General features: G+C 40.5%; 1 protein-coding gene across 1 annotated transcript in view; it reads left to right on the forward strand.

Moving 5' to 3' along the window:
• The window catches only part of DZANK1 (double zinc ribbon and ankyrin repeat domains 1), a 38760-nt gene extending 27283 nt beyond the window's left edge, over positions 1–11477 (forward strand). Inside the window, exons 15-21 of the mRNA XM_018558818.1 lie at positions 850–924; positions 2214–2313; positions 4116–4213; positions 6406–6486; positions 7583–7710; positions 8008–8082; positions 11308–11477. Coding sequence (XP_018414320.1) covers positions 850–924; positions 2214–2313; positions 4116–4213; positions 6406–6486; positions 7583–7710; positions 8008–8082; positions 11308–11473 — 723 coding nt within the window. The 3' untranslated portion in view covers positions 11474–11477. The remainder of the gene's footprint in view (positions 1–849; positions 925–2213; positions 2314–4115; positions 4214–6405; positions 6487–7582; positions 7711–8007; positions 8083–11307) is intronic.
• Positions 11478–11976: the final 499 nt, after the last annotated feature.

Genomic DNA, 11976 nt, shown 5'->3' on the forward strand with positions numbered 1-11976 from the left:
AAAATGAGTTTGAAGAATAAACCACATTACTCAGGACATAGACTATGATGCCCAAAATGGGATAGAAGGAGAACACATGACTCAGCTACTAGAGTATGGCACTCCCTTATGCTAATCAGAAAGACTTTTAAGGTAAACATCACATAGGTTATTTTAAAGTAAAAGCATGGATAAAAGGATGAGGGATGATCCTTCAAGGGACACACACTCACTCACTCACTCACTCACACACACACACGTGCACAGCATCACACAGACACACCCACACTGAATAGACAGACACCTGTTAGATCTATTTTTACTTACTAAAGACACGTTTCTTAAGCATCTTATAGATTTCTGCTGTAAGATATACTATATTTTGTAATCATCAAGCATCTTATAGACTCATTCTGTAAGATATACCATATCCTGTAATCATTTGCAACTTTTAAATTAAACACATTATGAACTTTATGCAACAATGGCAACAATCATCTATTATTGAACTTTTCCCACCCTATGCTTCGAGAAAAGGAATATAACATAAAAATCATTTCGTGTCATTTTTCTTACAGGATTTGTAGTTTTGGCACAGCTGGAGTGCCAAGGTTCGCCACCACTGACCTATGCTTTGCCCATGGCCGGGAAAGCAAGAGGTTCAATTCAATTCCACTCTCCCCAGCAACCTATACTTACGTTTCCTTCGCAACCCGTTCAGCCACCTGCAGCGAGAAAAGGAACCCCTGTTTAAGGCTTTGTTTGGTTCTCCGTTCAGATCTTGTACATGGCTGACTGTCTGCCCACCTCTACGTGGCAGCACTGGACCAATCACTAAGCACCACTACTCTTACATATTTTCTGTTTCAGATCATATCAGCCACAGTGCATGAAGATGGATATGAAGTCAGTCTGAGGTTAAACTATGTCTTAGTGACAGACAAGGTAAGTATCATTCATGTAGTCATTTATTAAGGTGAACCTTCCCAGCCTAGAACTTTTCTAAGTGCTGCTATGCTAGGACCTTGTAGTGCCTGCAAGTACCTGTCTTCAAATTGACCTGGTGTCCTAGGAATCCTAAACTTGGGTTGTACATGGATTATTCACTTATCTCCAAGTCGAGCTTAAGCCTTGCTTTCTGTTAATTTCAAATGACAACACTTTAGTGGCCAGCAGAGGCTATTAGTATTTGACATTGAATTGCAGTAGGGAGGGCTTAGTGATGGAAGGGGTGGGGCTTAATATCAGCCTGGCCAGAACCTGGGTAGAAATTCAGTGGAGAATTGTGATTAGTAGTGATATGGAGGGGCTTGGTGTGTCCAGTTCGCTGGAGTTTGCCCAAGCCTGCACAAAACTGTGATTGACCCCCCCCTTCCAGCCCAATCAGTTGTGGCTGGGCAATCCCCACCCTACAGCTACATACCAAATACAGGGGAGTACCACATGCCACATACAGGGGAATGCCCCTTCCGCAACTGATTGGGTCTGCAGGGAAGGTATTAGTCACAGTTTTGCATTAGCTTGGGGAACTCAGGTGAACTCCGCATATTACTATATGCCAGTGCTAAGGGCAGCTTTAGTGTGCAAAACACAGAAGTCCATATCACCCAGTCACATTTCAGTTCATTGGAATCATATCAGATAAGTGATTATTTCTGATTGGTTGCTAGAGACTACTACACTTTGCTTGCTGCTCTTTGTACTGCCTTATTTAATAAATCTGGTAATTATACATAAACACTGTTTTTATATATGAAAACTCATCCTGCATACTTTTGGCTGTTTACATATGTAAGGGAAAAAAAAGAAATAGGAACATAAAAGAAAACATAGCTTATTAAAAAAAGTGAGTACAAATATATAGGCATAATATTATAAATTGTATTTTCAGATGATTAGATGTTGCCAATAGTAACAAGAAAAATTACCGTGTGTTTTTTATACTGTATTAGTGTACAGTTTATAAACCTTGAAATAATGTGATACAATGTGTAAAATGTGCAAAACAAATAAGAAACGCATGTATATACCATGCATCTAGTATCTACTATATCTGACACTTTTGCAGTTTCATTTACACAGCGTGGATTTTACTATTAATTTTATATTAATTTTATACTATATATCTGACCACACAGATTTCAGCTGCTGCTTAACTTGATTGGAGTAGTGGCGCGACGTTTCACATTTATCCAGTTTATAAACCTTAAACATTGGCTTTGTCCATCTTCTAGAATGTTGTGACTGGAAAGCCAATGAATCTGTCCAGCAATCACTTCCTGAGCAATGTGACAGAAGGCAGAGATGATTTGGATGAGACACAATCCAGTGTGGGTGAGTTTTACAACTGTACATAAATTTAGGTATGTATGCCTGACAAACTGAAAGCATGAGTTGACTATCTTGCTCCTCTTCCCTCCATATCAATAGATCTATGTAAATTAATAGGTTGTGTTTATAGGAACAGAGGTTCATTATATAAGTATGAATGGCATTAGAAATCAACCTTAAAGGAGAACTATGGGGTCAGTGTTTTTCCCCATAGTTCTCCTTAGGGTAACGGGAGGACACAAACTAGCGTCCTCCCATTACCCTAAGCTCAGTATACAGCTCGCGGTATACTGAGACACCGCAGCCGGAGCGGATCCCGACTTAGATGACCGGATCCGCCCAGCTGCGTGAGTGACAGCTGGCTCTGCCTATCTAGAGGCAGTGCCAGCTGTACCCGCCACCTCCCCCGTCATAGTTCTCCTTTTAAAGTGCACCGATTCCCTGACTATGAATAATAAAATAATTTACATATTCTTAACAAGAAGTAAAAGAGATTAAAAACAAGCCCTCGCACACCTTTTTAGCTGCTAGTAGTGGGAAGTATTTCACTCTCAAAGATCACAACAAGGACTGTAAAGTCTCGTTTCAATCTGTTTATAACAGCTTAGAAACACCCATTGTGTGTTTGCATTACAAGACTGGCAGACTACCAAGCTTCTGCTTTCCCCAGAAAAAAAACTGAGATTTCTGTGTATCTCGATAAAAAGGAATTTCTCCACAATGCCTATAGCTACAGAGGTGAACAAGGACTTGTTATAAAAAAAAAGGGCACTTTAAGAGAAAGTACAGTTATACTTTGTGCCTTGTCCTAATCTAAAACAGATGTATATTTACCTTGATCCAACAGCTACAGCCTCCGGTGTTTGTTTACATCTAGAGCTGTAAGTCTCACTGTCCTGGCTGCACCTGTACATTACAGCCCAATAGACTTTTATATGCCCAGAGCTTAAGAGAGACATCCCTATAGAAGTATATGGGGCTATAATGTACAGACGCAGCCAGGAGACTTGTGGTGCTGGATGTAAACAGTCCCCAGATGCCATGGCCATCGGATTGAGGTAAGTATACATCTGTGGAGTTGAAGGTTGCATTAGGTTAGGCCAAGCCAAGAAGGAAAAAAGGATAAGTGCGCTTTGTCTTAAAGTGCACGAACCCTTTAAATTGCTTTTACTGTTTATTCAGAATATGTAAAAATGTTAGTGTGTATAGTCTGGGCACAGGTTCACTGGTAATAATGGTGCCACCTTCTGTATTTTTAGGCTTTGAGCATGAACACGAGCATTTAAAACTCAAAGCAACCCAGAGCACTTACTTTGTGCATGTGTATTAATGAAAGAGTATTGAGTAGGGAAGCCTACCTCATCTCAACATAACTGCCTTTTACTTCCGCCAATAACTCAGTCCAAACAATTATTACCTTTTGTATCACTTGCCCCTCCTACTAGATTGTAAGCTCTCACGAGCAGGGCCCTCACAACCCTATTGTTCTGAAACTGTATTGTACTGTAAATTGTATTGTAACTGTACTGTCTCCACTATTTTGTAAAGTGCTGAGCAAATTGTTGGAGCTATATAAATCCTGTATAATAATAATAATAATAATAATAATAATAATAATAATAATAATGTACAAAGTGTAGTGTTCAGTGTACAGCCGTAAGACCAATGGAAACATACCACACCTCAGATAATATTGTGCAAGGAAAATCCAGACCCTACTATTAACCAGTAGTATTTGTATGACATGTCCTAACTTACTCAATGCTTTGGCAACCCTCTTTATATAACACGTATATCCCCTCTAGCAAGCGAGGATGGGCTGAGTGCCAGAAGCAACAACTCAAAAAACAAACGGTCCAAGAGGAAAAATAGGAAGCCACTACAGAAAGAAGATCGACTTCCTGTATGTATCTCATATCACATATAATCTGCAAGTTATTACACATTGTTTAGTCAAAGGCTTAGGCCATAGATATCAGCGTGGATGGTAGTTCAATTTGCTTTATTCACCCTGATAAGTATTAGATTAAAGAATACCTATCACCAGATTAAAGAATACCTACCTATCAGCAGGCATGCTGTGGAACATAGGAACATATACAAGTATTATTTAGGGATCACAGTACTTCCCTGACAATGCATTCATCTACATTCTTCTCTAGAGTTATAGAGCCATCATTGTACAGGCATTATCTATTGTGAGCATCTTCTTTCTGGACTAAGCACATTCATGGAAATTTGTGTCCTTGTTCAGTTTGTGGCTGTGTTCACAAATGTCTGACACAGATTAGCCCCCAGCCTCTTACCTTGTGACTAAGAATCGTGGCCTGCTGTCATTTTGACAGATGAGCTCCTAATCTATGTATCATAGCTGCTGTTAGCTGTCATTTCTGTTGGCAGAAACAGCTGTGTCTTGTCAGTATTTGTTCAAATATAAACAAACATTGATACATTTTACCTAGTTGTGGTTCTGAGCAACTAATACAGTGTATCTGTTGTTCTTTACACAGGAGTTACTTAAAAAAACTTAAAGGCCCATTCATAACCATTGCATGGGGACTGCACTGGCCATTTTTTTTCCACCACAGCCGCAACGCAAAACAAGGGAATTTGCCTTGTTCCAGATGGGCACAGTTCACACCACCTAGTTGCGTAGCGATCAGCGCATCAGCACTGTGTCAGGCACAAGCACACCAGCAGCCAAATGGTATAGCTCAGCTGCGGGTGCGAATCGGCCCTGAGTGTATTTCCACTTTTGCAGCCAAATTGGCATAGCACCTACGTTATGCGTGTTACATGTTCACAATCATATAGAAAAACTTTGAATAAAATGTTAAATTGCAGCTGTCCTTTTTTTTAGATGTTCTTTGTGCTTACTCCCGGACTGATTAGTTCTTACTGTCTTGAGAGGGTTGGGAGGATTTTTCCATCAAATTTTGCCTGACTGTACCATGCTGGCAGATTCATTATCACTTGCAAACCATAGGAGCAGGAAGGTCTGTCCTAACAAAACGTTATAGGCATTGTATGTCAATGAGGAGACTCTGACTGGGTTATTCACAAAAGGGTGAAGAGTTTGGAGAATTCAGCTCACTTTCCAGTGCAGCTATGTTGTCCTCGATTGTTCACTTCTCCTGCCTTCTCCAAACTCTTCACCCTTTTGTGAATAACCCTGTAAGTCTTTCTATTAGGACCGTCACAGTTTCCTGTTACTGAAATTAAGAGAGGAGCATGCAAAGGCCTTCTAACTAGAGATATCTAAAATGTAGGAAATATTTATTTTTTGTATTCATTTTAGACATGCTGTGTGAATAGGAACGCATAGCACACATATCGTGAAGGTTTCTCAATTTTGCATTCCAGTGGTGTGCACTTAAAAAAAGTACAGCATGCAGTGCAAAAGCGTGGTACCTTGGTGTTCGCCTGGTCATGGTATCGATTGAGTACACAGAATAGAGATCTTCTCTTGAAGAAGCAGCATTGATACTGTGAAATGCGCAGAGAAAAGATGGCTTTTCTTCATATGTCGCCGTAGGATACCCCCGGATCTGATATAAATTAAATATCATGTCATGTGTTATGAATGAAATGTGCACAGTATAAAAGGCTATTGTGATATGTGGGGGATAGCTGACTGTACAATTTGCTTTTAAAACACAGTGATAATAAAGTAATAATGAGCAATCAATAACAGTTATTGGTGATGTGGAAATTTTAATGGAAATTAATTAAAAGTTGAGTGGTTTTATGGAAATGTGTACAGATGCATCTCTTGGGTATCTGAAAAGTTCACAATAGTACCTTAATATTTTTTTGCTTAGTGCCAATGAAATATAAAGAGGCAAGGTGCAGGCAGCCACTACAAACCATGCACCAATCGTGCTTAATTGGATCCAGCGGGCATAATTTCACAGTTAGCTGTCAGCGCCATCTACGGGTCTTCAGTAAGAATCAAAGCTTAGTCTGACCTTTTAAAGGGATATCCTTTCTCTGTAGAGAACCAGTTATCCTTTTGCTGACTCTAGCCAATAGCTGAAAATAAAGGTAAACAGTGTAACTGAATCTGTTCTACAGTAACTTTTTTCTCGATGGCAGCCTGAAGATCGCAAACTTTTCAAGGAAGTTGGACCCAAAGGTGATGGCAGGATTGCTACTGTTGAGGAACTCTTGGACGAGGTATATTGAAGGAAGATAAGTATATATTTGTACCCTCCATAATGAACAAAATTAGAAGTTTATCTTCCTATTATCCGCTATACACATACAAAAAAGTCAACACAATTAAATGGATAAACATCAGATCATTGCAATAAAAATGTTTCATACCTGAAATGCAAACATCCCCCCTTAAAGGAGAACTATGGGGTTAGGGCTTTTCCCCATAGTTCTCCTTAGGGTAATGGGAGGACACAAAGTAGCGCCCTCCCGTCACCCTAAGCTCAGTATATCGCGAGCTACACCTTGCGGTATACTGAGACGCCGCAGCTGAAGCGGATCCCGACAATTATGTCTGGATCCGCCCAGCTGTGTGAGTGACAGCTGGCTCTGCCTATCTAGAGGCAGAGCCAGCTGTACCCGCCCCCTCCCCCGTCTGTTCCGCCAGTCAGCGCTGGAGGATCGGAGCGGGGAATCCAGTCCCTCCCCTGTCACGGCAGAGAGTCGTGACAGGATCGAGAAGTGAGCGAACGCCGGTATGCGTTCGCTCACTTCCCGATCTACTGAGCCGACATGTGACAGTCTCATTGTCACAGGTCGGCTAGAACTATGAGGTGAGTGAAAAGCACTCGCCTCATAGTTCTCCTTTTAAATTTACACTTTCTTATCAAGTATGACTTTTTTATGGGTGGAACGAGAAAGGGTTTCATGCCTCAGTGGGTCTTCATGCTGCCTTGGTAATCAACAAGGAGATCTTGCCTATTGCTGACTCCTAGAAGCTGAGCTACTATTGTGCTTATGTGTTCTCCATATTATCTAATAGAGAATTTATTACAGAGTATGCGGCAGCAGTGAAGACTTAAGGAGACAGATAATGTCTATGACATATTCATCCAAAACAGAAAAAAAAATCATTGTAGGTGGAATTGCTCTTTTAAAATGGGTCCATTTTATTACTTATCTTTTGTTTTGCTAATCATGATATAAACATTCATTTTATTTTGGCAGAGATCAAAACTGTTGAATTTTTCTGTGGCTTGCTTTCTTGTTGAAATGCTTGAGAAAAGGTTAGAAAAGAATTGTTGTTGCTACACTGATTTGTAACTCTTGTTTATAGGGAGCAGATCCAAACTGTACTAACAACGAAGATCGTCCGGTGCTGACAGTGGCAGTTCTCAATGGACATGACAAAGTCATACCTGTCCTAGTACAGAAAGGAGCTGACATAGACCAGCAGTCTGGAACGTATGTATCTAGATGTGTTTACATTTTTGGTAACAGCATAATAAATACAGGATTAAATGAATGTATTACATTCACAGCAATACTACACTTACCTAATCTGAAAAAATGGTCTGTGTACTCATAGCAGCCAGTCAAGCTTGTCCCTTTAATTGTCTAACCTTCTCTAAAACATAAACAGCAGAGTTTGATAGGTTGCTTCAAGAAACAGTCACTTTAATTCATTTTACATCATTTGCTCTGTTCAGCTCCTTATCTATTGTATGTCTGACAGTGGTCTTCCCTGGTTATGTCTCACAGGAACAATAACACTGCTCTCCATGAGGCTGTCCAGCTTGGCATGGAAGGCAAGAAGTGCACTGAAGTCTTGCTTGGGTAAGAAAAATCATGATATTGACAACACAAAAGATATTGTGATTTACAGTGGTATGGATACTTATAATGCGTAACAGTAAAATCTGTAATAGGGGTCTAGGTTAATTGAAAGGAGGTTTCTTTGATCTCCTGGTTGCCTACAGAATCAACAGTCTTCTCTGTAAAAATCAATGGTCTCTGTAAAATCAATAGTCTGTAAAAAAACAGATATTAGCTAATGGTTGTTAGAGGAAGACAATCCTTATCTTGGAGATGTTGGTATAAGCCACAGGACCCTGTTCACAATCAGAATAGGTGGCCCGTGTACAGTATCTCACACAAACATTGAGGCTGTCCTATTCAAGCTGAAATGCAAATGTTTAAAGTGTATCTAAACCCAAGAGCAAAAATGAAATATTATGCAACTTCACGTCCTTGGGTGCGGTGGCTGCTTTAGTTTTCATTTTTAAGGCTAAGTACATACTTGTTAATTCTGATACAAATCCAGTATCCTCGTAACTGAAATCTCAAACAATAATATCAGTTTTCCCAGCTGTGATGTATGAGCTACACAACCTTTCCTCCCAGTGTAATGAAGATGAAGAGAGGGAGAGTGTTTGTGTCTAAATCAGGAATGCCACCTTGGGTGACAGCACTGCTCCTCCACAGATAGTCTAGTGAGTGAGTGTTGTCAGCCTTAAAAAAAAGGCAACTTTAAGGACCTACCATTAATAAGGACTGCTAATCTGCAATTTATTACATTATTGTTTTTGGGGTTTAGATACACTTTAGGATATTGCTGTATATATATTATTTTTTAAGTAAGCATAGAAAGCCGGATAACATAATTTATGGATCATGCAAATGAAAACAATCATGTGTCCTTTTCAAAGTTGTGAACATGTAATCAGTAAGTTAACCCATGACAATTAAGAGGAAATGGAAATGTGGTCCTCTGAACTCATGGGCCCAGTGCCAGCAGCATTGTCTGAATCCTCTTAATTCTTACCTGTCCTTCCTTTAACTGATTTTCCTACTCACAACACAGATACAGGCCTAATATATCATACATTAACCCACAGAAATCAATGATCTTTATTGTTTTGGTTGGCCTTCCCTGATTAAAAGTGAAAAATTCTAATTATAACCGTACACGTTTTTCTCCTGTATGGCATCAGTTTGCGTCGATTCACCTTATTTAAACCTTAACAAAAAAAACAAAAAAAAAGCTTATAAAGTCCTTGACACTTATTGTATAGGCAGAAGAAGCTATGCTCATACATCATTTTTTCTTGGGGGTCTGTACTGGCACATACAACTGGATGTATTTGGAAGACAACCTATTAGCCCGAACCTTTGCAGTAAATCTATTTTCCTGGCTCCCTCCTCATGTGAGCCCACGATGGGTCAGCTCTGCCCTCTTGACCCCCCACAGGACCACCCACATAGCAATTACAAGGGGGACCTTATCCAGTGACCAGTGTTTTTTTTGTCCTCGCTCCGGCCATTTTTTGGCTGGAGTTGTTTGATATTGTAGAAGATTCTAGCTTAAAATGGTCAGAGGTTTTGGCCTGTCCAGGTTCAGCCTCTCCTAGATGGATGGCCGCCGGTCTGGCAGTAAATCTGCCTTATGGTGGGCGCTCATGGTGCGGAGCAGGTATTGTGGCATAAAGGGCTGCTCTACTGTGTGTGTACACACACATATATGTACATTGACCTGGTGGGCTAGTGGATCAGGTTCCCCTTGGTACCTTCTCTCCCTGCTGACAGGATCCTCTGCAGTGCGGGGAAGCGATGGCGGCGGCGATGCACGAGGGTTGGCTCCTCCCCCTCGGCGTCTGACATAATACCCGGCTGCTCCAAGCTATTGGCGGCCGGGAGGGGGGGAGACGGTGCTAGCTCCTGAGTAGAGGAGGAGGAGGCGGCGAGCGGCGTCCCCTGTTGCCGGGCAACAGTTAAGTGAAAGCCGGTGACAGGGGAGGCAAGGTATCGGTATATGCTTGCCATTTATCAAGTCATGCCTCAGGGCAATCTGGAGCCTCTGTGTAAGTATCATTACCACCTTCCCCCAACCTCCTCTGTCCTACAATCTAATGCCAGTGCCCTTCTCTAGGTCACTGATGCTCCATTAATGGTTTGTATGATGTGCGTGGATATGATCAGTCTCTGAACTGTAAGAATTTTATTACATACTTGGTTCAGGGGCTCCCTGAGGACATCGGAGCCGTGGACTAGCAAGCAGAAGGTATTTACTGGCATCTTCAAAGTAAAGACTGTGCTCTATCTCCTCATGTCCAGTGTATGCCTCTGGAACTTCAGTGCTTAGCAAGGGCTGCTGTCAACCCTTGTTATCAATCAAGTTCCAATAACTGGCACATGAACAGAGATCCTGATAAAAGCTCCACTTTATTGTATCATAGCATAAAAGCAGTAGCAATAAACATGCTGACATGTTTTAGCCCCAATCGTTTGAATGATGTCACCAGCACACCAAAAATCCCTAGAGGATCACCAAGTGTTCATTTGTTCAGAACCTTGTCTAGAAAACCAAGCGATTTTGGGGACGCACAGGGCACCTTCATCAGGCTTAGCATTGTGCTGGTGACATCCTTCATACAATTAGTTAAATTGGCGGCGCCACCCGCAATCACTACATGCACCCTTCCCCGAGTATTGGGGCATCCGGTAAGGAGTGCGGCAAAGTATCTGTATACACTATTTTAGCCACTTACAAAGGTCTTAGCCATAGCTATAACTAAGGCCTGTTTTTGGGGCTGAAACACACCAGAATGTTTGTTGCTACTGCTTTTATACCGTGATACAATAAAGAGACGCTTTGGGAGGATCCCTTTTCATATGCCAATTATTAGAACTGGACTTACTGGTATCTCGTGGTGCTTTTTCTTGCACAAGTATGTTGGTTTATACATGTTTTAATAATGACAGGTGAACAGTGAGCCATTCAACAGTATGTAATTTTAACATACTTGGTATAAATATACGGAAGGTCTATACTCAAACAAAATGGTTGAAAAATAAATAAAATAAAGCAAACAAATAAACAAAACAAAAAGTGAAAATTGTACCTCTCTGTCTTTTTCTGACCTCACTCTTCTATGTTTTACTGGCCCTGTGGATTGGACCAACCATATGTATGATGGCATGGCACCAGGAAAAAGTACTGTGAATTTATTATGTGCTCATAATCCAACATCTAATTGTGCCTGACCTGCTCTTGTTGTTTAGATGCAATGCAAGCATAAAAAAGAAAAACAATAAAGGGATGACAGCATATGATTTAGCTTTAAAGAGTGGAAATGAACAGATCTCCTCGCTGTTTGCCTCCAAACTGGGACAAGGTATGCTGGATAAACTCACCAAGCCAAAGAACATCAGTCTGGATGTTTTCTAAGTAGATATATTGATGTCTCTAACTATTGTATGAAAGATGGCGTGAAAAATCCAGACGTGAATATCATGTTCTAAGCAATATATCGTTTTCTGCTGTGGTTTGATGTCTCTACTAGTCAAATTAAGGATGCTGTGAAAAATCCAGGAATGGAAATCACGTTCTGAGCAGATATACTGTTTACTGATGCAGTTTGACATCTCTAGCAATCAATTTAATGATGGTGTGAAAAATCCAGAAAATATAAGCCTTGATTTAAAGTGGAAATTAAACTGAAATAAAAAATAATTATGACTTTGAAAAAAATTCAGTAAGATATGTCTTTTGTAGTGAGTTTTTCTTTAACCATGATCAAGAAAGAGATCTGTATTAAAGAAGGGTTTTTAGGTTTAGAAAAGAATACATATAGCTGCTAACCAATGAACTATATCTGGTCATTTCCTCCTGGGTTTTGATCAAGGGAAGGCAGTGCAGGATTGATTACAGTGCAGCCTCTTCCTGGGTAA

The sequence above is a fragment of the Nanorana parkeri genome, unplaced genomic scaffold, assembly GCF_000935625.1.
Source record: "Nanorana parkeri isolate BGI_ZX_2015 unplaced genomic scaffold, ASM93562v1 scaffold361, whole genome shotgun sequence".
Lineage (NCBI taxonomy): Eukaryota > Metazoa > Chordata > Amphibia > Anura > Dicroglossidae > Nanorana > Nanorana parkeri.